Source organism: Aquila chrysaetos, chromosome 13 (assembly GCF_900496995.4).
Source record: "Aquila chrysaetos chrysaetos chromosome 13, bAquChr1.4, whole genome shotgun sequence".
Lineage (NCBI taxonomy): Eukaryota > Metazoa > Chordata > Aves > Accipitriformes > Accipitridae > Aquila > Aquila chrysaetos.
In genome coordinates this window covers 40,693,742-40,717,720 of record NC_044016.1, presented here as the reverse complement: position 1 = coordinate 40,717,720, position 23,979 = coordinate 40,693,742, and the positions used below count along the sequence as shown (strand labels likewise).

Genomic DNA, 23,979 nt, shown 5'->3' with positions numbered 1-23,979 from the left:
GTATGGGAAAGGGGGGCAGGATGGGGCCCTCTTGGCGGGGGGGGGTGTCGGGATGGGGTCCTGGGTATGGGAAATGGGGGGGGGGGGGGGCAGGATAGGGACCTGTCTATGGGATGGGGGTGATGGAGGATGGGGCCCTGTGTTGGATGGGGGGGTGCAGGGTGAGGCAGGACAGAGCCCTGTTTGGGGGGGTTGGTATCAGGACGGACCCCCCCGCCCCCCCCCCCCGCGAGTGGGTATCGGCCCTAGTCCCCGCCAAGGTCCTCCGAGCCGACAGGGGTCGCAGCGCTGGAGAAGGCGCAGCGCCGGCCCCCGCCCCCCTGCCCCGAGACGCGCGGTGATTGGCCGGACGACGGGTGACCCCGCGGCGCGGCCTCAGCGTCCGGCAGCGGGCGCGCGCCGCCCAGGATGGCCGCTGCGGCGGGGCTGCTGTGCCGTGGGCCGGTGCGTGTCCTCTCTCTGTTTGTCCGTCCTTCCCTCTGTCTGTGCCCCCCTCCCAGTCCAGGGGTAGGGGGCGCTTTGTCCGTGACACCCCCCTCCCAGTTGTTTTGGGAGGGGGGGTCCGTCTTCCCCGCGTCTCCCTCTGTGTTCCCTGCGTCTCCCTCTGTGTTCCCTCCTCTCCGGTAACGGTAAGTGCGGCCTGCGCTTCCTCACGGTAAGTGATCCCGGTTGACGGTGGAAGTGTTCTCCCTCCCTTGAGGTAAGTGTCGTCCCCCCCCCCCCCCCCGTCCCGTCCCCCCCCCCTCCCCCGGTACCAGCAGCCTTCCCCCGCCTTCCTCCTTGCCGGTGAGGGCAGCCAACCCCCCCCCCGGTGCCCTCCCCCCGGTGCTGGTGAGGGTGACCTTCCTCCCGCCGCCCCCCCCCTCCCCGGTACCGGTGAAGGCAGCCGCCCCCCCCCCGCCGTGCCGGCAGCCTTCCCCATTGCCGGTGAGGGCAGCCTAACCCCCGCCCCGGTGCCCTCCCTGTCCCCCCGGTGCCGGTGAAGGCAGCTCCCCTCCGCCTGCTGAGCCCCCAGCCCGGGTGTACAATGGAAGGTTTTCCGTCCCCCGGGGGGGGGGGGGGGGTCACTGCCCCCAGCAGGGTTTCTCAGCGTTGTTTTTGCCCCGCCCCCAGCTCTTCCTGCGCCGCGGCACCTGGCGAAGCTTCACCTCGCAGACGGAGGGGGAGGCCCGAGTGACCCGGGTCCTGCGGGAGAAGTTTCCCCGGGCTTCTGCCATCAAAGTCGTGGATATATCAGGTATGGAAAAAGCTCTTGTATTTTCCTACCCCCCACCAAAAACCATTATCCCCTCGCGCCCCCCCCCCCCCCCCCCAAGCCATCCACGTGCTTTGCGAGGGAGGAGTCGAGTCTATCCCTTCGCTGTCCTGTCCCCCCCCCCACCTTGCTGTGGGGACACAAAGGACTTTTGTCTTTCCTCAAGCCTTTGCCGCTGCTTTTGTTTTTCTAGGCGGCTGCGGTGCCATGTACGAAATTCACATCGAGTCGGAGGACTTCAAAGAGAAGCGGACTGTGCAGCAGCACCAGATGGTTAACCAGGTGAGGGGGGGCTCTGGGTTCGTGAGTGAGTGTGTGCAGCACTTAACGCTGGTGCTGTGTGTGCTGCGCTCAGAGCTGAGCCTGCCGCCCGCTGCACTTTGTAGTCGTGCACAGCACTTCAGTTCAGCATGTGCTGTGTGTGCACACGTGCAATCAGTGTGCACAAATAAAGTGCTGTGGGCTCAGCTCCGAGTGCTGCACGCGCAGGGTGAGTGTCTTGAGTGGCGTAGTTCTTCCTTCCAATAAAGACCAGTGTAGGGGTGTGTGCAGCACTCTGGCTGTAGCACAGCACTGTGTGTGCATGCACAGCACTTCTAGTTGGGTGGTTGGATGGTGTGTGTGTGTGCACACACACACGGTGATGCTGCTGCAGGCTGAGTGCCCAAGTGCTGCACACACCCTCAGGGAGACGACTAACAACTGCTGCACCTGCATGCAGTGTTAGTGTCTTACAGTGTAGCCCCCCCCTTCCCAGTACTAAATAGCATCGCCTGCCCCTTTTTTCCTTCCTTCCCATAGTGTTGTTCTGTGTGCAGCACGTTGCCTGAGTGCCCCACTATGGGTGGTTTGGGTTGTGTATGAGCATGCACACAGTGCCCAGTGGAGCAGTGTTAGAGGCAGAGTGCCCACATGCACATGCCTGGGGAGAGGATTAAGTGCTGTGCCTCAGTAGCACATCCCTTCCTTGCCAGTAATAAGAGTGTAGCCCTGTGTGTGTAGCACTTCTTAGTGCTCAGCTTTTTGTGTGCACAGCCCTTCCTTGTTGGGCACTCTGTGGGAATGTGCAAGTGTCTTTTAATAGTGTAACCTTCCCTCCCATAATAAAGGAACATCATAGCCCAACGTGGTGTAGCACTGGGGCAGTGTGAGTGTATGCAGCATGTAGGTGCTGTGAATGCAGGCAGCACCCTGCAGTGATACTATGAGAAGGGCATACTCGTTAGTAAGGGCATAGCTGTGTGCACACAGTGCTTAGTGACTACTACACAGCCACCACTTTGTTCTTGGTGTTGCACCTGACCCTCAGAGCTGCCCTGTTTGTTGCAGGCACTGAGTGAGGAGATCAAGAGCATGCATGGACTGCGCATCTTCACCTCCACCCCCAAACCTTGATGATGATGCTGCCCAGTCAATAAAGATGCTGTCACTGGGAGGTGCTCTGTGCTGATGATGAGCGAGCAGCTGCCCCCACCAAGAAAAATTTTCCCCTAAGGTACCTGTGCAGGGCGGGGGGGCTGCAAGGGGAGGGAGGAAGAGACTCTTCCTCTGAAAGGACAGCAGGAAGGAGAAACTTTATTATTGCCTTGCCACACAGTAGGTCCCTTCCTCAGCCCCCCACAACCATGCTGGGAACACCAGGGAGCTGCTCTTTGAGCCCAGGCAGGGGCCAGGCACTTCTTTTCCTCCCCCACAACATTGCTGCTGCCAAAGGGGAGCTTAAGGCTCAAGTGCACCTCTTATCCAAAAAAAAAAAGCACTTCCAAAAATAAGCTGTCACACTGGGCTTAGCCCTGATCAGGCTGCTCATAGGTCAAGTGCTGTGTCCATCATGGGGTCCAGAGGAAAACTTTGGGAGTAGAATGTAGCTCTGCAGCATGTGAACTTCACCCCATGCCTGGGGGAAACGAAACCTGCTCTGAGTCCAAGGCAAGTCCCATCCTCAGCCAGACTAGAGCACATAGCCTGGAAAACCAAGTGGACTACACAGGGCAAGTCACCACAGCGCAGCCAACAACTTTTAAAACAACACAGGCGGTGGTGGCTGCTGCTGCACTGTAGAAGCGATGCTTGGCCTCTGAGACTGATGCCTCTCGGAGCGCTGCCTGGCATCTCGGGGCTTGCATCGCTGAAGGCGAAGCGTAGAAGTGGCTGGCATACAAAGCAGAAAGGAGTGGCCAAAAGGGTCCGCCCAGGGAGAGTTTATCTGTCCTTGGAGCCCAGCTTCTCAATCAGTTCCTGCAGAGGAGCCAACTCCCGCCTGTCGATCAGGTTGAATTCCTAGCAGGGGAAAAAAAACAGCACAAAAACTAAAGGCACCTCTCAAAGAGCTGCTGGGAAGTTGCTGTGTCAGTGTGTGCCAGCTCCCAATAGAAACACTAAACAGGCATTGCTGCAGCAGCCACCTCTCCCATTTCTCTGTAGAGAAATTCAAGCGGTAAGACAACAAAAAACTTTTTCTGCTGTGTTGCTGAGAAATACCATGCTGCGCTGCATGATGAGTTGCATGCACGGTCACAGGACAGGCTGTTGAAACTGTCGGGGGGGGGTGAGGGGGAAAGGTGCTGCTGCTATTTCTGAGTCAATTCTTCAGCTACAAAACACCCAAATTCTCCTCCGAGCGTGGTCTCTTTTGGTGCAGGCTGATAGCTAAAACCTCAGAGGGACATTCAAGCATTGAAAGCCAACTGTGCCACACTTCCTGCAAAAAAACCCAAACCCAACACCACAAACCCACAGTGCCGCAGCTGCAGTTTGCGTGGTACAGAGGGCAGGAGCTGAGCCTATCTTCCAGTGCACGCCACAGCTGTAGGTCTTCAAAGAGCAAGGAGGTGCATAAAATCCAACTCCCTTTAAAAGCAAGCAGGGAACAAGAAACCCCAGAGGCAGGCAACTGGCCACCGTTTCGCAACTCACCTGCACAAAGAAGATAAAGTGCTTGAAGGAGGTGTTGAGGTGGGCTTCCTCCTGCAGCCGCATGACGGAATCGAAGTGCTGGTGGTAGATGTGAGCATACACGCGGAACAGCCGCTTCAGGATCGTCTTGGCCACCGACATGAAGTTCTTGGGAAAAGGGACACCTGAAACGCACCAACACGCACTGCTAAGTCCTTTGGTTTGGTCGGAAGTACCAAAACGAGACGCTCCGGCAGCATCTCGGTCCTGTATGCGAGGCTCGTTGCATCGCACAGCTGCGCTTACCGATCTTTGAAGGGAAGAGCGTTTCATCATCCAGCTGGTCCTGGACCCACGTCATCAAGTAATCGATGTACTTCGGAGCTGAACACTTGATCGGCTTCTTTATGTTGGTGCCGTCCGCCCAGTGGTACTCATACCTGCGGGGAGAGGGAAGGAAAATAAATCCTTTGCTCCAAGAGGAAAAATGGCTTTTCCGGGCTCCTCCTGGACTTTGGCACGCCCTCTCTCCTCACACAAGATGGCTGACATCCCCAGGAGACCGTCCCTGGGGTCGCACATCAGCCAAAGACTTTTAGAAGCCGCCATCCGCAAATCGACACACATGCTTATCTATCCTACGGCTCCTCCAAACTGGGGCAGACATTGACTGTAATGCTATGCAACAACAGAACCTGCTTTCTCTGCAATCTTTTGCAAAATCCTTCAAAAGCAGGGGGAAAACCCCCCCATGTTTTGACTGTCGCCTCTCGACCCACGACAAGCGAAAAAACCCAGTGCTGTTTCAACAGGAAATCGTTACAGGAAATGTCCCCAAATATAGAAACAGGAACTTGCAATCTAGATAATTCTGGGTAGAAAAGCGGGGCAGGATGTTACACGACACCCTACAAATACTGCCCACCAGCCAGACTCCACGCTGCTATCCCGAAAAACAAAATGCCTCGAGCAACCTTACAGACAAGATACCCTGCTGCAGCTTCACCTCGACAAAATACACAAGTGCAGAACCAACATGTCATCTTCTCCCCGTGGGTATTCACACCTCCTAAAAACAATGGGGTGCCCCAAATACACTTTCGCTATTTGCTTTCCACATTCCAACCTTCTCTGACAAAAAGGTTACACTACGTCAGCTAGGTAAACATGCCTCCTGAAAACCACTGCCCGTGCTTCTCACCCAGGCACCCACACGAATCAAGGGACAACAGCCCCTAAAACCGCCTTGGGACAACGCACGCTTCGTGCCCTTTCACAGCCTGTGCCAGGATAAGCACACTTGAGGCCAGGCTGATTCAACAGGGCAGGCATAGGGATCGGCAGGACCCAAAAGACACTTAGCCGTTCCCTACTGCACGCACCAGTCTCTATGAGCACAAGGTTTCCTTCCCAGCTTTAACTCTCCACAACAGCCGCGCCGGGCTGCCCTCTCCTCCCTGCACAGCCATCGCACACACCGTACAGTAACCCGACCAGAGCGTTCGCCTGCCTTGTGTCCTGCTCCGTGCTGGCAGCAGCATCTTTAGAATCACTTGTGCTCTGAAAAAATCATGCTACAGCCTCTCTGAGCATCGGCTCTGTGGCACAGCACAAGAGGTTACTGTAAGACTTTGACAGCAAGACCAGCTGCTTCCAATCAAGTTAGATATCTCATTTTCCTTAAAACAAACCATTTCAACAACACATCTTTTCAGTTTCCAAACAACATAGGGACTGGATCGACAGGGGGAAAAGAGATCCCCACGCACGCTTCCCCTGGACAGGTAGTCAACACGCCAGACAAACCGACAGCTACCGACGCCACGCAGCCCAACAGACAGCTTAGCTTCGCACATGGGTACACAGCGCCAGGGAGCACGATGGTGCGCCTTGACCCGATCTGGACACGTCCCACCCTCTTTATAGCTTCTTTCTACACACACTCGAGCAACCCGTGCCCCCGTCTGCTTCCCCACATTCCAATTGTGGCTGTAGACTGCAGTAAAATTCTTACCTCGGTCCTGCGGACATGACCGGACAGCTCGCCTCCGTGCAGAACTCCGTAATGGTCCCGTACAGCATGTTGATTTGGTTGAAGAAATCCACCGCTGGAAAGGAAACACATCAAGTTTACTCCAAATGCAAACGCAAAGTGGACCGGAGCACCGGTTCGCTCTCATTCAGCTGTCGCGGGGGTGAACGTGCCACAAAGCTCTCAGTGAAAACAAACATCCCCCTTCCGTACGATGTCATGTGGCCGATGACTTCGAGACATTTCAGCCATCTAGGAATTTGAATCACTCTGTCAGTTTTTCACCGTCAGGCTACTGCCCCTAGCCGATTTGTACAGCATGAAGCTCCACTTAGCCTTCTGTACCTTGGAAATGACTGCTTTAGGTTCCAGACACCTTTAAAAAAATGACAGTACCTCAAAACCCCGATTGATTTTGATAATACAAGAGGGACCTTCCTTAGGTTAAACACTTGTGGCCTGACTTACTGTCTTCCATTGCTCAAAACTGCTTCTTCTTCCTCTAACCTCTAAAGAAACATAGTTCAAGGCCAGGGAGAGCGACTGCTAAAAGCAAAATAGGTTTGTAGTATTTGGTTTTTTAAACTATGCATGCAGCAACAATAAAATGAAAACAGACAACAAAAAAGAAGCTCCACAAACCTAGAGTTCAGTGGACAATACGGTTCCACTTCTTCCCTGGACTATTCGCTGCCACCATTTTTGCAGCCGACAATGCTAACTTTGTAACTCCAAATATCAATACTTGAGGCTAACTCCCCAGTACAAAAATAACCATTCACAAACCTCATCGCCTTTGCAAGTCTGAACTCAAAAAAACCCACCCCAAAACCACAATGGTGCAGGTTTGTTTCTCGCTTTTTGCACACTTCCAGAGCGCAACACCCCTTTGACGGAGGACCCATCTGCCATCGGCACATCACACCGCTTCCGTTCCTTTTATCCCAACTCCGTTACTTAAACAGAGCATGCCTGGAATAAGAATTTCATCTGGGGAATTTCTAGGTTCTTTAAAGGAAAAAACCCAGAGTTTTTTGGTTTTCCCACTCCACCTCCATGCTTGGGCAGATCCCTCTTTCATAGGGCTTACTGTTAACTGCGATCCACTCGTTAAGGTCCTCTCCCTCCGGCAACATAACCGCTTGTCTAAGGTTACCGCTCCCCAGAGTCGCTTCCGCATGTTTCAAGAGTTCATACTGATGGGAGCCTTCAGGAATGTTCTTCTTGGGTTTGAATGTTTTTGAAGATCGACTCCCACTGACAAGACAGAAAACATTTCCAATTAGTCCTTTAACAGCATTCTCTTCCCAGAAACATTTCCCACATTACCCCTTACCATCCGGCACTTTTAACCAGGGTGACGCCGGCCCTTCCCCTTTTCCCCCGCCATCAGGGTGAACAGATGCTGCATGCAAGCCGAAGCATTTCTGATGGCATCGCAAAAAAGCCACCTGCACGCTTCCCTCTTTCGTCTACCCTTTTTAAAAAACACAAACATTCTGCGTAAAGGACCAAAGACTCATCAAGCAACAGTTGCTTGCAATCATGGAAAGAAAAGCCCACGTAACTCCACCGGGGAATGAAACGACCTGCTGACTGCCACTAGGTCAGTTTGACAGCGGCAAATATTAGGTACTCAGCACTCAAACGCACCGTAGGAAACAGCTTGCTAAAAATAGCAACTTAATAGACTCCAGCCCTGAAATGCAAATCGTCATCGTAACCTTCCCTCTCCATGTTGTACCGACAGCTGTGCTCAGCAGCTGAGCCATCGCACAACTCCTCACTGAACTCCCCCCGGTTCCTCCAACAGGGCCAGCGGTACCGCAGCCTCTCTCCAAACAGCCAACACTGCCAAAAACTGGATGAATTTTGATACCTCTCAACCACAAAACTTTAACTTTCAGACCCCACCAACTCTCTGCTTCTGAGCAAGGGTGAAGCAAACAATAGGACGAGCAGGGCCAAAGCAAAGCTCGGGGGAAACGGGCTTCTCCGGCGCATGCCGCTCGGCATCGCCGGCATCCTGCCCCCGTTGCACGCAACCGGACGCATTCGGCTGGCACGCACCTCACGGCGGCTTCCTGGTGCAACCTTACAGCTTTGCACACCCTGTTTACGTGCAACGCTCGGTGCGGAAGTGAAAGACCTTTAGATCCAGCTCACTCTTAAACCAAGCCTCTGCCTCCTGCTACAGCCGAAACACAGGCCCAGCACGCCACCAACCCTAGGCAGAGGGTCCCAAAAGGCAGACCCAGAACATCATCAGCCCTAGGAAGAGGGTCCCCAGCCCCTTCTTACACCACAGAATGCCTCCAGTCCTCATCCACAGCACCTACCAGGCCTTAAGAGCCAGAAGCCCTCTCTCACTTTACAAGCCTTCACATCTACAAAACAGGTACGCAACAACACACCCCCTGCAGCTTGCTAAAGATGCATTTTGTACACCACATGCTTGTAGGTGTACCACATTAACAGCATTCCCCCTGCAGTCAGGCCTGCCCCACCTCACAGGAGGGCAGCCTGTCACGCAAACACCAGCCAGCACCAAGAGCCCACACCCTTTGCACTGCACCACCGCTTGCCCACAGATGTAGGGTAAGGCCCACCCAAACCCCACCCTCAGAGGGCAAAGGCCTTACCCTAAAGCCCCCTCCCAACTCCCAGGGCCTCCCACTAAGGCAGAGCACGCCTGCAGACACCCCCACCCCCTCAGGGCCTCCCCCAATTCCCCTGGAAGACCAACCCCTCAAATTCTCCCCATCTGGGAGGGATTGACCCTCACAAGAGAGCCCCTCCCCAGAGCCTTCCCCCTAAGACTGCCCCCCCAAAAGGCTTCCCATCCCCTCATACACCCCCAAAGCCCCCCCGCCACCCATTCCCCTCCATGGCTGTCACCCAACATGGGCACTCCCCAGGGTGCCTGCTCTCCAAGGCCGCCCTGCTCCTGCTGCCAGTCCCCCTCCACATCCCAGCCTAGGACCCTACCCCTGCAAGGCACCCTCTCTCAGCCCACCTTCCTCCAAGGCTTCCTCACAAAAAAACCCACTAGAGCCCCAGGGCTTCCTCCGCAGGACTACACTCCTCCCCGTGTCCCGCCAGGGCCTCCTCCCCAAGCCCTCCTGGTACACCCCCGGGGACTCTTTTCAAAGCCTTTCCCCCTCCATACATACTCAGCCCCCCCCCAAATCCTCCTCAAGCCCCCCGTGAGCCCCCAGAGCCTCTGCCCAAAGCCCCCCACCAGGCCTTCCTCCTAAAACTTCCCATTAGAGCCCTCCCGGGCCTCACCACAAGGCCTTCCTCAGCTCCTGAGCACCGCTGAGGCCTCCATCCCCCCCCAAAAGCCTTCCTCGAGGCCCTTCCCTCAGGATCCCACCTCACACCCTCCCCACAACACCTTCCTCAAGAAGGCCCCTTCCCAGAGGCCTTCCCCACCGAAATCTCTCACGCAGCCTCCCCCCCCAAAGCCCCTCACAGCCATCCTCCTGCCTCGGGATCTCCCCCAAAGCACCCCCCCGGGGGGCTCGGACACTCACAAGAGGAAGCTCATGGCGAGCGGAGCCGGGCCGAAGCGCCGGGCCGGGCTGAGGGGAAAACGGCGGCGGCGCCGGCGGCGGCTCTCGCGCGCGGCCCCAGCTCGCTGCGGGCCGCGCCCGCCCCGCCGCCAACTCTCGCGAGAGCTCACGGACGGGGAGGAGGGGTTTCCTGCTGAAGGGGGCGGGGGGGGGTGTCGCGGGGAGGGGCGTGGTCTCGCGGAGGGGGCGTGGCCTCGCACGGCGCCATCACCACGGCAACAGGCCCCGGGCCGAGGTCCACGTGGGTCTGTGCCGGCCTCGGCCCCCCCCGCTATGGGTCTGGGGACCCACAAAGCCCCCTCCCCCATGAGCCTGGGGACCCCCCATGGGCCTGGGGACCCCCAGAGCCCCCTCCTCATGAGCCTGGGGACCCCCCCCCAGTGAGTCTGGGCACCTCCAAAGACCCCCCCCATGGGCCTGGCCCCCCCCCCCCCCCATGGACCTTCCTCCCCCTAGGTCCCCCCCCAACTCACAGATGCTTTCCCCCCCCCCCCCAACCCCCACCATCTTATTTCAGCCCCTCCTTTTCAGCCTCGCACCAGGCTGGACCCGTACGCCCCATCCAGCGCCCCAGACCAACTTCACAGGCTGAAATTCCCCCAAAACATCCTAAAGTTTATCAAACCCTTTTCCCAGGGCTGATTTCTGCCGGTTTTCACCCTTTTTTTGTGGCTATGTGACCTCTCCAGCCCTTGTCTTAGCAAAGAGCTGCTGTTACTGACCTAAACAATTACTTTTAAAACCAGGGCATGACCGTGGCCACTCTAAACAAGTTAAAAACTAAAATAAACATGCTGAGGTTATTTTAGCTCGCAGCCAGGCTGCCTCCCGCAGCTCTCACAAGCAGCACGGTGTGGAACCGGCTCCGCTGGGGCACGTCACGGGGACGGCAGCTAGTGATCCTCGGTATTTATTGGATACTCAGGGAGGCATAAAAACCTTCCCAGACTTTACCGAGCACCTCAATGACCTCACGATAAACCTCCAAGGCCGGCTTTCACAACTCAGAGTATGCAGGGCAAAACTAAGGAAAATAAACACGCAGGAGATGGCTAAACTCGCTCAGCACGGGTTCTCAAGCACTTACAGGCTTTCCTTTTACCTCTTCTCCATGCAGGTTTCTTGCTTCCTTGTCTGCAATACCAGGGAGCACCATTCACACCCGTCCTGACCCGATCTGGTGCCGTGGGCCAGGAGACGCTGCACAGGATCCGTTAAAAATTAAATTAATGGTATTTAGTTTTGCGCAAAAGCATTTAATTTTTCCACCTGCAGAGAGTGTGGCCAGAAACGGCAGAGAAATACTAACGGTGAGTAATAGTTCCCTCTTGCTGTCGATAGATGCTGACGGATGGCCGCCCTGTACCTGCTTGGGTGTGGGATCCTGCTTCCAGCCCCTCTGTGCTGGGATTGCCTGGAGCCGGGAGCACTGGGAGCACTGGGAGCTGGGAGTGCCTGGCTCGTCCCCAGGTTTTGCTGAGGTTTTGTGATGCCTGACGAGGGACAACACCAGCTGCCAGGCCCCGTCACAACCTCCCGCAGCAAAAATCTCCTCTGTTTTTTAGCAGCTAAACTGCCCGTCCTGGTGTGTGTACGCTTAGTCCCTAAACTAGACATAACCCTAATCCTAATCTTAACCTCAGTCTGGTTTTAGACATACTCACAGTCCTGTATTTAATCTCATTCCAATCCCAGATGGAAACCTAGCCCAGATCCCAATCGCAGCCCTAACCCCAATCCCACATTTAGACCTAACGTCAATCCCAGACCCAATCCCAGCCCTAACCCCAAACCTAGATCCAATCCCAGCCCTAACCCCAACCCCAGATCCAATCCCAGCCCCATTCCCAGCCCTAACCCCCATCCCAGCCCCAATCCCAGATTTAACCCCAATCCCAGCCCCAGTCCCAGTCTTAACCCCAGTCCCAGCCCCAGTCCCAGCCCTAACCCCAATCCCAGCCCCAGTCCCAATCCAAGCCCCAGTCCCAGCCCTGCTCCCAGCCCCAATCCCATTCCCTCTCTCAGCCCTAATCCCGCCCTAACCCCCACCCAAATCGCAGCCCTAATCCCGACCCTGTCCCCTGGCCTGACCCCAGGCGCAGCCCTAGACCCAATCCTGACCCCGCCCCCTGCCCCGCCCCGCGTTCTACGTAACCCTCAGTCCCTCTTGCCCCGCCCCCCCGGCCCAGCCAATGAGCGCCGCCGTGCCCAATTAGAGAGGAGAAGCCTCTCCCGTCTCCACCAATCACGCCCCTCTCCTTCTCCGCCCGCCCCGCCCACCCCCTCTCCCTAGCGTCTCTCTCCCTCTACCCCAATCGCCGCCTGGAAACTCCCGCTCCGTCCCGCCCCCTCCCTCTCCACCTCCATTCAACTCTCCCCTCCGCGATTGGCTGTCGCAGGCGGCGAGGAGGGGAGGAGCCGGGCACTTTCCCCGCCCCTCCTCCTATATAAGGTGTCGGGCGGGGCCGAGATCCTCACTCCCGCTTCCCGCCGCCGCTCCCTCAGCGCCTGCCGCTGCCATGGCGACCGCGCTCTGCCCGCTCCGCACCCTGGGCCGCGCCGCGCTGCGGCCCCGCGATCGCCGCCTCCACCTCAGCGCGCCCAGGTACGGCCCGATCCGGCCTTTTTAAATATATCTATGTGGTGGGGGAAGCGGCGATCGTCCCTTTCCTCCGCCCAATGCCGGCGTGAGGAGGGGGAGGCCCGGCCTGGCCCTCACCCCCGCCCCACCTTCTCCTTCGCCTCACCCGCCGAGCTGGGGTAGAGACCCGGCTCGTCGCTACCGGCACCGGGAATAACTGAGGCGGACCCCCAGCGGTCACCCCGAGCGGTGCAGGCTGATGAAATCCCGCTCCCGCCTTGCATGGTGTGTGTTGGGCTTCCCCCTCACTCCGGGGGGGGGGGGGGGGGGGGGCACCGGGTCTACCGGGCTCTCCCCGCACCCCCAGAGGTGCCTCTCGGGGCCCGGTCTCAGGCTGAACCCAGATTAAAACGGTGTGAGAGGGACCAGAGACCCCCCCCCCCCCCCGAAGCATCCTACCCCGAGCATCCCACCCGTGGCTCAGGCTGTGCACCCACAGACTTTCTCCTTCCACTTCTGCACCACCCTCCCGTGGATTTTTCTCCCGTGCACCGAAAGAGCCCTTCAGGGAGCTGCTGCTGCTTGGGTGCTTTGGTTTCACCCCCGTTCCCTACTCTAAACAGGGCTCTGAGCTCTTATTTTGGCTTTCCTGTAGCTCACAAGGGGGGCTGATGCTTCTCCCTGTCCCCTGGAACCCCAGGCTGGGCACCCAGACTTCAGGCTTACGTAAGGGGAAGATTCGGGTAGGTTCTTGGCATGAGGTGTCTCTGATCTAATGAGTTTTTCTTTCCCTAGCTTGCCAGGCACTTGTAATTTCCATAGATGTAAAACTCCTTTTACGTCTAAGCGGGCGTACAGTAGTTTAGCGCAGGTTTAGCTCTGAAGCTAAAATATAAGAATTAGAGGGCCAGTGGGCTGAGCTGGTCTGGAATGGGTTTTTGCTGGTTATTGTTAAATAAGTTTGACTGGGGTGATTAGTGTTAGGGATGAAGCAGCATTTAATTCCCAGTAAATGGGAGAAAACTACATATTTGAGTAGGTCAGGGATGCAGGTATGTGGCCGGAGCAGCTCTTGTGGGGGCTTTCCCCGGTGGCAGCTGTCCCCAGCGCTCCAGGATCAGGATTGTACCTAGAGAAGGTCAGAAAACAGCAGCGTTGGACTTAACGTGGGATCCTGGTAGGAGAAGGTCTGTACGCCAGGCAGCTGATGGATTTTTGAGGATAAACTGCAGCAGTTCGGCTCGCTCCCGTTGGATGGTACAGAGAGGGTTGGAAACTGCGCTCGGTGCTGTTGTGCTTTCTCCTGTGGGTCAGTCGTTTCCTGGATTCCTGTGGCATGTTGAGTAGCTTGTGGAGTTCTGATGTATATTGCTTCAGAAATGAGCTGGTCCTTGCGATTTGGGAAGGCAGCATAAATGACAGTAACACTGTGGGAGCATCTTTGCCAGCTCTGGCTCAGAGGAAGGAATAATGGGGCAAGTAAGGTGCTCGTCGTGAGGCAATGCTGTAGGGAAGTCTAGAACTGAAGCTTGTGAAGGTGTACCTTCTCCCAAAGGGATTAGTGAATGAGAATGATGTTCAAATAAGAGTTGTAGTGATAACCTGAAGAAAAACCAAATGTGAGCAGTGTTGTGACAGCCTGTTGTGAGTGGGGACTGGCAGCCGTGGCCTCCCAGCTAGCTGTAGGTCAAGCCAGCCTTTCTATGTACTGCAGGGTGTCCAGTTGCCTGGAATGTATTTGGCGGTGACCGGATATTCCTGTTACCAGTTTAGACCAGAAATGTACGTGCAAGGAGTTGTTTTGACCTGGTTCAAACGGGCAAATGTCCTTTCTATTCCAGCTAGACGTTGGAGTCTGTCAGAGGGTGTGAAACCATGTATCCCCAGCCCAGCTTTAACAGCCTGAAGGCACGACTGTAGCGGTAGCAGCACTTACTTGAGCAGGGGAAGGCATGAGACTGGCTTGCGCGAGGTGCGTGCTGTGCTAGATGGGCCAACGGTCTCGCTGAGGAATCTGTGGGGGATGAGGATCTCTGGGAACAGCACTCAGTACAGAAGCATGGCACGCTGTGCCTCCCGTGCTGCATCCAATGAGCTGGAGTTACTCAATAGACCTCTTTGGTGGTGGAAGCTCCACTTAAGTGGAGTGAGTTCTGCTTCATGTACGTCCTTTGTAGCAAAGCTGTCATGCCTTTGCAAGGAATGGGTGACTGGCTTTCAACAAATGGGAGCTAACAGTATCTTAGCTTGAAACATGCACCAGACAAATGATGCACACCTTGCAGAGAAGAATAGTGTGTAAGCTTTCTCAGGCTGCACAGATAAGTTGGTCCCTCTGGTAGTTTTGTTTGCTGATCCTGGCTTTGGGCAGCAAAGCTGTAAACTAAGACTGAACTATGCTGCTTAAGATGATTTGGTATAAAGGTGCAATAGGCTTGTAAAAGTAAGGCTCGAGAGAAAGAGCTTTTCCTGGTCTGTGTTGCACAGAGCCCTAATGACAAGTCCTAACAATGCTGACTGCTTTGGTAATGCTTTATCTGTTGCAGAAATGATGCTGTTGTGATTTCTGGAAGGAAGCTGGCCCGGCAGATCAGGCAGGAAGCCCGTCACGAGGTTGAGCAGTGGGTAGCAGCTGGAAACAAGAGACCTCACCTCAGCGTTGTTCTCGTCGGTGAAGATCCAGCGAGTCACTCCTATGTACTGAACAAAACCAAAGCGGCTGCTGATGTTGGTACGTCTTGCGCTCTGTTCCAAAAAAGTGGAGCAAGTGACTGTTTTATCTTGCTGTAGTTGGGCGTCCTTGCCGCTGGAGGCTGAGGGAAGCTTTTTGGGATCCATCCATCTGGCAGCTTTTCACCTCGGCTGCGTGGAAGTCCATGTTTGCCCCAGCATTTGCTATGACTCTTTTGGCTGCCTTCATTGTTGTACTAGGATGTAGTTAATAAACACAGTTCACGTGTGCATTGTGCTATTTGAGTCCCTTAGGGCAACATCAAGCTCTGTAGTTTGGATTTGCAGTCTTTCTAGGGTCATATAAAACACAGACAGGGTTCTGCTTTGCTGTCTTTCCTCAAGTGCTTGAGATGCAGTCATCATTCAGCAGCCTTGCTACCCTGTGACTGCTTCCAATCTTGCAAGCTGAGCTCCTGCTCAGTGTTCAGCCAAGCACGCTTCTGAAGAAAATGTGCTGAAAGGGGTTAGGGGCAATAAAGGGTTTAATTTCTCCTTGGGTTCTGTCCTGCCAAAGCCACCTTTGGAGCTGAGATTTCTAGGCTAACATCCCCTTCTTACTGTGTCAAGAGGGACCACAGGATGTGTGGTTGCATCTCCATCGTAGCACGCTTTGGTTAGGTTTCTCCAAGCCCTCTCTGCATTTGGAGGGTTTCTGCTTCCAAGTAGTCTTTCCCAGGTCGTTAGACTGACACTAATGGTCCTTAATCATAACTTGCAAGCCTTGTGAAGGTCTCTGGCCTGGAAGGTGCTCATTGTTACACAAAGCATACAATCCTTGGTGTGTGCTTGTCAGATTTAGTAGAGCAATGAACAGAGCAGCTTAAATCTGCATGGATTAAGAAAACTGCTCTTGCTCTTGTGCCCATGTGGCTCTCTAATGCGACGCTTTTAATGGCTGTGCAGGAATCAGCAGTGAAACCATCCTCAGGCCGGCTTCTATTACTGAAGAGGAGCTGCTGGATTTGATCAGCAAACTCAATAATGATGCCAATGTGGATGGCCTTTTAGTACAGCTTCCTTTACCTGGTGAGTAGCTAGATTTCCATCTGTTTCATTTTTACATAAAGCTTTTAAGGGTTTGTATGTGCCAGAAGGAGGAGTAGCACGGGGACTACCCAGTGACATGAGAGGTGGCACCCTGCCATGATGCAGCATAAAGAAGTTGATGCAGCTACTCGATCACACAGCTGCCTGCATGAGTGAAGTTGCTGGGGGTCACAGAAATCTATTCTTGTGGAGGGAGTATCAGCTTCCAGAGCCAGAAGCTTGAACTCTGTTGTGATGCTGAGGCTGCCTAAAAATACCCTCTCAGCATTAGCAACGCTGTAGTCCTGAAGCGCTTCCAGTTCCCTTCTGCTGGGAGCAGTTAGCCTTGAGCTTGCTGGAAGTCTTGAGTAGCTTCAAGCTTTTGAACTCTGAAGGGGCTGGTGCAGGAGGTCAGGGCTCTGGCTGACTGCAAAGAGCAGGCTTTTGGCTGATCCCTAGGGTTAAAGCTTTTTCTTCTCTTCCAGAACATATTGATGAGCGCAAGATTTGCAACGCTGTGACTCCAGACAAAGACGTTGATGGCTTTCATGTGATAAATGTGGGTCGCATGTGCCTTGACCAGTACTCCATGCTGCCGGCTACCCCGTGGGGGGTGTGGGAGATCATTAAGAGAACTGGTAAGCTGCTGCTGCTGCAGTATTTGGCTGCTGCCTGGCATAACTCCAGCTTGTGGTTGTTTTAAGACTCCATCTTGTCCTCTGCAGGCATCCCAACGCTGGGGAAAAATGTGGTGGTGGCCGGCAGGTCAAAGAATGTGGGCATGCCCATCGCCATGTTGCTGCATACGGATGGGAGGCACGAGCGCCCAGGAGGTAAGAGCTTGGTGGCCTTGGAGCCTGTGCACCAGGCAGCTATAGAAGGAAATCCTCTGCCCATCATGCTGGCCTCTAGGCTCCTAAACCAGTCCTAGGAGCACCTTAGGGACTCTGGCCCATCACATGGGCTGTGGTCAAGGCTGAGGAGTTAACTCTACACACTCAGTCTTGTAACATTTTGGAGCCTTCTTCAGTGAGTCCTCGTCCTCTTCCGTACCATATCCCTCCCTCTGACTCTGTAGGCTGTTCCCTGGGGTTTCTCATCAGGCTCTGATGTTCCTGATAAATATGCAGGTGGTCGAAGGGGAAGATTTAGAGAAGTGCCTGGGTTTGAGTAGTGTATATGAATTAAAAAGCTCCATGTAACCACTCTTGCAGGTGATGCCACAGTCACAATATCCCACCGTTACACTCCCAAGGAGCAGCTGAAGCAACACACTATCCGTGCTGATATTGTGGTAGCGGCAGCAGGTAAGACCCAACTCTAATAATAGTGCAGGCAAGGCGCACAGAGGGTGCCGCACTGCAGCTTGTGTGGTGTTTCTGATGGGAATCCTTGCTCGCAGGAGACAATCCTGTCAGTATTGAATGTCCTGGGGCCTCCCTATCTGAGGCAGCTCTGGCAGTGTAGGAGAGTCTGGCGCTCTCATGGCTGGCTGCAGCTGCTGTAGGCGAGGGCTAGGAAAGCAGCTGAAGGGCTGTTTGAGCCAGCCAGTTAATCCTGTGATTAAACCTAGGAGCCACATACTTGATCTTAGTAGCAGAGCTGTTTGTAGCTCTGCCTTTGAAATGTAAAATAACATCTGGCCGGAGGGGTTGGTATGCCAGCAAGCACCTGATCAGATCTAGGGAACAGCTACAGACAGGCTCTGTTATACATGCACACAGTTCTGTATTTATGTGAGGAGGAGGGAAAAAAAAATACCAAGATAGCATCTGCTTACCTAGAGACAGTCAAAATGCTGAGCGACAGCTGCAGTGCCATCTTCAGAGCACAAGGAATCACTCAGAGGTGTGCTCTTCTCCAGGCTGTACCCTTGGCATGGAGTTAGTTCATCAGCAGAGGAGTTGAGCTGATTTGGGGTGTCTGTTTGGCAGTGGAAGCTGGGTGTGAGCCTGTGGGGAGGGAGGAGAGAAAATGTGGGTTGGAAACTGGGTATAAAGAGACAAGGTGCTGGCAGGATTAGAAGTGGTGTTGAAGGTGTTGGTGCATGTAATGACGTCAGAAGTGCTGCTGGTAGGTAAGGCATGTGAATTGCCAAAGGTGGTCAGCAGACCAGGGGAAGGCTTACATGAAAGAGGTAACTAAGCAGAGGGTGGGAATGAGTTCCTCTGAGCCAGCAGTATCTGGCAGAACCAGACAAACACACTCCACCCTGAAAGGGCGGCTTAGCAGAAAGCTGCTGCTCCCCACCCCTCTCCCCCTGTCATCTGGGGGTTTTTACAGCCCCTGGGCAAAGCCAGTGCCTCTGCCAAGCTGGGTTGCGATGGTCTCGGATGCTGCTCCAGCTTGCTGACTTAGTGCAGGTGCAAAAAAGTTGCTGGAGCTGCGTGAACAAACACAGCCGCAGTCTTCAAATGCGAGCTATAAGGTTTCAACTTGGAGAGGATGCTTTGGTTCCAGCTGCTTTGCCAGACCTCTTTCTGGGGGTGGATTCCAGTTCTTTACACTCTGAGGTTGTAAGTAAACAGCTCAAATTCCTGATGGAGCTGAACGTTAAGGAGGTAGTGCTGGATTGTGCAACTCTGGGTAGATTTGCATTTTGTAGAATGGTAGAGTCCTTCAGGTTGGAAAAGACCCTTAAGATTGAGTCCAACTCTTTTCTGAGGCAGTAAGGCCCAGGTGGGTCAAGACATAACATGAAGATGGGGTGAAGGGGAGCAGGGGGTCTGTTTAGCACCACCATGAGCATTTGATTCTGTTTTCTTCTTGCAGGCATACCCAACCTGATCACAGCTGATATGATCAAAGAAGGAGCTGCAGTTATTGATGTGGGGATAACGAGAGTGCAGGATCCTGTCACTGCCAAGTCGAGGCTGGTTGGCGATGTGGATTTTGAAGGTATGGAAAGGCTCTGCATCTGGTTCCTTGAGAGTTAAACATCTAGGGAGCTGAGAAGGGGAGGAGAAAGTCCCGGTTCATGTGACTGAGCAGAGACAGGCCATGCTTCTGTTCTCTTGGTTGGTGCATTCAAAATTGTACCATATGCAAGGGTGCAGCGCTTCCTGTAAATATGCCATGGGAAAGCTGTATGCTGCAAGGCAGAGGAGACTCATCCTGAACCTAAGCAGTCAGGTTGCTTTGTCTCTCCTCCAATTCATCACTCATACTCCTGCTTTTAAATAAAAACATGCAGAACTTACCTTCTGGCTTGCTACTCACTGGCCTTGCTCACCACTTAGCTGCAATGGTGCCCAGACAGACTGTTGGTGATGAGCCCTGCACTTTTGGGTGAGAGACACTGGAACCTCCTCCTGGAAGAAAGAGAGAGGGGGAATGTTAGTACTTTATTGTGGCTGCCCTCAAGGGCACGTGTGAAGCCCACATCTAGTCTTGGACTTGACACTTCTGTGCTAGAAATCCAGCTATTAGACCTTGCTTTTTGCTTTTCCCCTACCTTGGGCTTTGCAGTTAAGCCAGGGCAGGGATGGACAGACTATGGTGTGCGCTCCCCTGCCCTGGATTACAGGGGGGAAAAAGTCCACCTTGAGAAACAGCTATTCCTTAGCTAGTAATCTTGAAGGAATTTGAACAATGTTAGACTGGTTACAGCTTTGTACTGGCCAGCCAGCTTGGTAAGTGTTGCTGCCTTTGACTTGTATGTGAAGCTCTAGCTTTCCTTCCTGCAGGGGTGAAGAAGAAAGCCAGCTACATCACTCCGGTCCCTGGGGGAGTTGGGCCCATGACGGTTGCCATGCTGATGAAGAACACCATCATTGCTGCCAAGAAGCTGTTGAAACCCAAAGAGCTGAAAGCATTAACTGCTTAATGTGGTATTCTCTTTAGCACTGAAAACAACATTCCAAACTGACTCCCAAACAGGCCGATAGAAAATGCAATATTTTTATTTATTGTATTGGAAGTGGAATTTCCTATTCTGAGGTCATAGATATTTACTGGAAGCTGAAGCATATGCACATTAGTCGTACTAAGGTGTAAGCATCTACGCTTCTGGCCTACTCATGCTAGCAAAGCTGCTTTATGTTTAAGCTAGCTCTTCTAGGAAGCCTGCCCTGCTCTTGCAGGGACTAGGTGACAGTCGGGATCCTCGGCGTGCAGCTCCCCCGGGAGCTCGGTGTGGCGTTAGCAATCCCGTGGGAGGTAGAGCACTGCTCCACAGTGCAAAAGCAATGATCTTCATGGTTCTGTTCTCACAAATGCTCAGTCTGCCCAGACTGCTCACGTTTGACTTATGCTGAAGTCTTTATTCAACGCTGGATGTTTAGTTAGAGTTACGCTCTTCTGTAGAAGAAGTTACTTGAAAAGAAAAAGAAAAAGCCATATGTCTGTTCGCAGCCTGTGCGGGGCCCTGGGCAGTGGCAGATTTGTTGTAACATGTTCTTCTAGGGTGCAGCTAAACTGGTTTTTTTGCTATTTGGATGGTAACTTTTTTAAAAGCCTTTTTTTCTAACCAAAGAACAATGGGGTGGGGACTGTTGGTGCCTACATTGGGCACACAGGAGGTTTCCTGGACTGTATTGTAAAACGTGCAAGTACTTAGTGAATAATGCAGGCTAACTCTAAATAAAGTATGAGAAGACAAAAAAAATGCTACTTGTGTCCTAGAATTATTACTATGCAAGTTTTTTCACTTCTCCCAGAAAAGGAAAGCAGCCTCCAGCAATAATTTATTATAGCGCTTGTGATGCAAGCTGCCTTTTGTCACTGCGGAGCAGGGTTAGGTCTGGCTTTCTCCCCAAGTTTAACTAAGACACAACTGCTACATGCATCACCAACTCAGCTTAGAAGTAAGCAGGTCTGTTTGCTTTCATGCCTGAACAAAACCCGTTCAGCTTCCTGACTCCGTTTCCTAACTGCATTGACATGACAGTACAAACTTAGTTCTCTAACAAGTTTGTTTTGCAAGCTCTAATTATCCATTGAACATTAACCTTACCTGGGGTCACGATGCCTTGGGCAGGATGGAAAAACTTACATGCAGCATTGTTTGTGGGCAGCGAGGTATGTGTCTTGGACTCCTTCCTCTTCGTGTATTCCCTGGAAAGACTGATCCCACCTTTCTGGGAGCAGGAAAGGTTTGTTGTGATGCTGAAGGGCTGTTGCTGGAGGCACCTGGTGACTTGGCACTAACCCCACATTCATGGTTCTCTCCTAGAGGGGAGGGGGCTTATAAAAACGCTAACTGTGTGGGAAGGAAAGCTGAGGTTCAAGGACTCTGCACCAAAAACACACTAAGAGCTGAGACTCATTGAAATGAGGTTTATTGGGTTGTATCACTGATAAATACAAAATGGCTAAAGTGGTACTGTAATGGAGGTGGCAAATCTGAGACGCTCCACTGTTTTCATATACAAAAAGTAGAAACCACGTGTGAACCTTGCAAAAAGGACAAATTTAGTCAAAACAAGCTGGATGCTAGAGTGGCTCTTCAGCTCTATGAAACATCTACCAGAGTCCACAAAGCCTTTCTGGGGGCATGGGGTAGTAGAGCTGATGTACTGGCTAAAGCAAATGAACCCGTTTGATTAAAATCGTAAGCCTACCTGTACCGCGCTTCAGCTACCACACAGGAGATTGGTACAAAATGCTACAAAATAGACACAATGCGTTCAAATTGAAATAGTTCTTAATGTTAACGTCAAGCTACATGGCTCTCGCTTAAGTGGTGATGGGTGTAATAATACTGTGTTATTTATCTCACCACGTTTCCCCAAGGAGGTGTACTTAAACCAGAAAAAATTGCTATAAATAGGAAATCGCCTTCAAGTCTTTGTTGGACTTAGCTATTTACAGAGAACTGGGATCTGTCCCACACAAAGGTTCAGACCAGTTGCAATATTTAACTGATGTCCCAGAGACCCCTGTACGGCTGGTATAAATATCAGGTAGGCTGTTTCGGCTTGGGGGGAAGGGTTGGGGCTCTGTGAGGTTTGAAACAGAGAAAAAATAAAGAACGCATCTAGCAAAAATGAGTAAAAGCAACAGATTTGAGAGGATTGCTTCAGACCAGTGTTTCTAAACCACAGCTGGGTGTAGCCCATGGAAGGAAAAAAAAAAAACCAAACCTTTAAAAGCCTCATCACTGCCCTGGCGCTGCTGGAAAAAAGAGGTGGTGAGAGCCGGGCAGAGCCAAACTGAGCTCAGTGCCCACGCTGACTCCTAACCTGCTCCCTTCCCTTCCTTTCCCAGAGACCCCAAAGGCAGCGACGGGTGGGAAGAGCCCTTTGCGGAGCCGAAATGCCGACCGGAGACCAAGCGGGGAGCTGCTGGATGCGAGCCTGAAAGCACAGGTGGGTACATGGCGGGGGACACGCTTGCTCTCCCCTCCCAGTTACGAGCCGCTTGCTGTTAAACACTGTGCGAATAACCAGGACTGAGGAGCTAAAGTGGGCGCAAAGCCCCTCGCGCAGGGGCCGGGCAGGCAGAGCAGGGTCCTCCAGCGAGAGAACGGCTCGGGCACGTCTCGCTCCCGTCCGGAGGAAGAGATACGGCTGTTACTGGGGCCAGGGGTGGCCCTGGGAAAACTGCGGGTGAGGACATGGGGATGGGAGACCAAACGGCTTCGCTGCAGCAACCGATCCCGTTTTCCAGCAGAAATCGTGCCCCGCTGCCTGCAGAAACCATTCCTCATTCCCTGCGGAAACCGAAGCCCCGTTCCCTGCTCCGCTCTCCCACCGTGGCCCGCCTGCTGTTACCCTCAAGCAGCAGCAACCTTAAACCTGATCCGCTTTTCCTCCTTCCTGGGGCACAGCTCCGGGCCACCGGCTCCTTTACAGCCCTGCCGTACCTCCTCGTACCCTCCCACACATCCAGCCCGGGGTGGGCAGAGCCGGGGTCCCTCCACGGCCGGCGGGTCCCTCCGGCATCCCCACCACCACGCCTGGGATGCTGTGCCTCAAGAAGGGACTCCCCGGCGCCGCGGGCTTGGACCGGCGTCCTCCTGCCGACACAAAGCCCGACGCGCCGACCCCTTCACGAAACGAGACTCCCCCAGAGCCGCGTTGCGATTTCAGGGATTGGGGAGCAGGGATGCACGCTCCCCTTTCCTTCTCAGCCATGCAAACCTCCTCCTCACCCCAAAAATCCCCCTTGAAAACATCACCCCGGCACAGTCCCCTTCCCCGTCAGCCCTATCTGCATCCCGGCTGCTCCCACAGCCCCAATCACTCTCAGCTTCTCCAGCCCAGCAACGGCTCCAGGGCGAGCGGAGGCCAAAATCGCCAATTCCACCTTTTCAGCCCCGTTTCGCCACCAGCGGCGACGCCTTCGCCTGGCAGAAAGGGAGAAAATTCAACAACGCGTTTAACTCTTGATGCTAAAAACTACCGGAGCGACGGACCCCTGGGTCCACCGGTCTCCTCCTCCTCACATAGAAAAATAAGCCCAATTTGCTTTATATATATATATGAATATATAAATATCTATATATATATATAAATCGCAGAGGAAGCGCTGCGCGGGACTATAGCGTAGTCTCACTGCCCATGTCCCGAGGTGGTTTTTCAGTGTCGGTATCCTCGTAGTCCGACTCCATCTCTATCTTCACCTGGGGCACGGCGCAGATGGGGTTTCGGGAGTAGTTAAATGCAGGAGACGACGGGCACGAAATCTTCAGGTGAAGCGTAATACTGAGGAGGAGACAGGGAACTGAACATCCAGGCACGGGTACCTGCATCACAAAACCACCCCAGCACCCCCAGCAAAGGGCTCCGGATGATGCTACCACCAGTAAAAATTCATTAAAATATGATATTTTGCCTTTAATATGTACGATCTGCAGAATTCACAGCTGCAGGTGGAGAATAATCCCAAGCTTTCAGGATTCAGATGTACATCCCAGTCCTAAAAATCCCTGTGGCTGTTA

General features: G+C 53.7%; 4 protein-coding genes and 2 long non-coding RNA genes across 14 annotated transcripts in view; 3 read left to right on the top strand and 3 right to left on the bottom strand.

The window, feature by feature from the left end:
• The first annotated feature begins 349 nt into the window (after positions 1 to 349).
• Positions 350 to 2,690, top strand: BOLA3 (bolA family member 3). Its single transcript, XM_030036139.2, has 4 exons — positions 350 to 444; positions 1,114 to 1,237; positions 1,449 to 1,537; positions 2,585 to 2,690. Exons 1-4 carry the CDS (start codon positions 409 to 411, stop codon positions 2,648 to 2,650), a joined length of 315 nt encoding a protein of 104 aa, XP_029891999.1. The 5' UTR covers positions 350 to 408; the 3' UTR covers positions 2,651 to 2,690.
• A 114-nt stretch (positions 2,691 to 2,804) lies between these two features.
• On the bottom strand, positions 2,805 to 10,885 carry MOB1A (MOB kinase activator 1A). Of its 2 annotated transcripts, none has more exons than XM_030036138.2 (6): positions 10,860 to 10,885; positions 7,273 to 7,439; positions 6,165 to 6,258; positions 4,457 to 4,590; positions 4,172 to 4,335; positions 2,805 to 3,535 (listed from the first exon to the last, which is right to left on the bottom strand). In XM_030036138.2, the coding sequence occupies exons 1-6, from the start codon at positions 10,868 to 10,870 to the stop codon at positions 3,458 to 3,460; spliced, it is 648 nt and encodes a 215-aa protein (XP_029891998.1). In that variant the 5' UTR covers positions 10,871 to 10,885; the 3' UTR covers positions 2,805 to 3,457. The 2 variants fall into 2 exon arrangements, with proteins under 2 accessions (XP_029891998.1, XP_029891997.1); XM_030036137.1 differs by lacking the exon at positions 10,860 to 10,885 and adding an exon at positions 9,719 to 9,839.
• LOC115350467 lies at positions 7,437 to 11,630 on the top strand. Its single transcript, XR_003926449.1, has 3 exons — positions 7,437 to 8,580; positions 10,875 to 10,989; positions 11,099 to 11,630. It is a non-coding gene; the product is annotated as an uncharacterized LOC115350467 (long non-coding RNA).
• A 587-nt stretch (positions 11,631 to 12,217) lies between these two features.
• On the top strand, positions 12,218 to 20,692 carry MTHFD2 (methylenetetrahydrofolate dehydrogenase (NADP+ dependent) 2, methenyltetrahydrofolate cyclohydrolase). The gene is made up of 8 exons (XM_030036132.2): positions 12,218 to 12,362; positions 14,885 to 15,069; positions 15,975 to 16,097; positions 16,583 to 16,735; positions 16,823 to 16,930; positions 17,312 to 17,404; positions 18,870 to 18,995; positions 19,784 to 20,692. Exons 1-8 carry the CDS (start codon positions 12,277 to 12,279, stop codon positions 19,921 to 19,923), a joined length of 1,014 nt encoding a protein of 337 aa, XP_029891992.1. The 5' UTR covers positions 12,218 to 12,276; the 3' UTR covers positions 19,924 to 20,692.
• Positions 16,827 to 18,369, bottom strand: LOC121233783. Its single transcript, XR_005933893.1, has 2 exons — positions 17,878 to 18,369; positions 16,827 to 17,212 (listed from the first exon to the last, which is right to left on the bottom strand). It is a non-coding gene; the product is annotated as an uncharacterized LOC121233783 (long non-coding RNA).
• A 662-nt stretch (positions 20,693 to 21,354) lies between the features above and the next one.
• The window catches only part of SLC4A5 (solute carrier family 4 member 5), a 28,660-nt gene continuing 26,035 nt past the window's right edge, over positions 21,355 to 23,979 (bottom strand). For 7 of the 8 annotated variants that reach the window (XM_030036121.2, XM_030036122.2, XM_030036123.2 and 4 more), the window contains one exon: positions 21,355 to 23,743. In XM_030036121.2, the coding sequence (XP_029891981.1) occupies positions 23,578 to 23,743 (166 nt within the window). In that variant the 3' untranslated portion in view covers positions 21,355 to 23,577. The remainder of the gene's footprint in view (positions 23,744 to 23,979) is intronic. The other variant, XM_030036125.2, reaches the window with a different exon arrangement.

Bases quoted from the DNA above. Each gene is read 5' to 3' on its own strand.
- BOLA3 (XM_030036139.2), top strand. From the start codon at position 409: ATGGCCGCTGCGGCGGGGCTGCTGTGCCGTGGGCCG. The intron at 445-1,113 runs GTGCGTGTCCTC...CCCCGCCCCCAG, and splicing joins GGCTGCTGTGCCGTGGGCCG to CTCTTCCTGCGCCGCGGCAC. The intron at 1,538-2,584 runs GTGAGGGGGGGC...TGTTTGTTGCAG, and splicing joins AGCACCAGATGGTTAACCAG to GCACTGAGTGAGGAGATCAA.
- MOB1A (XM_030036137.1), bottom strand. The intron at 4,591-6,164 runs GTAAGAATTTTA...CTCTCCCCGCAG, and splicing joins GTCATGTCCGCAGGACCGAG to GTATGAGTACCACTGGGCGG. The intron at 4,336-4,456 runs GTAAGCGCAGCT...GGTGCGTTTCAG, and splicing joins GCTCTTCCCTTCAAAGATCG to GTGTCCCTTTTCCCAAGAAC.
- MTHFD2 (XM_030036132.2), top strand. From the start codon at position 12,277: ATGGCGACCGCGCTCTGCCCGCTCCGCACCCTGGGCCGCGCCGCGCTG. The intron at 16,098-16,582 runs GTGAGTAGCTAG...CTTCTCTTCCAG, and splicing joins AGTACAGCTTCCTTTACCTG to AACATATTGATGAGCGCAAG. The intron at 16,736-16,822 runs GTAAGCTGCTGC...TGTCCTCTGCAG, and splicing joins GGAGATCATTAAGAGAACTG to GCATCCCAACGCTGGGGAAA.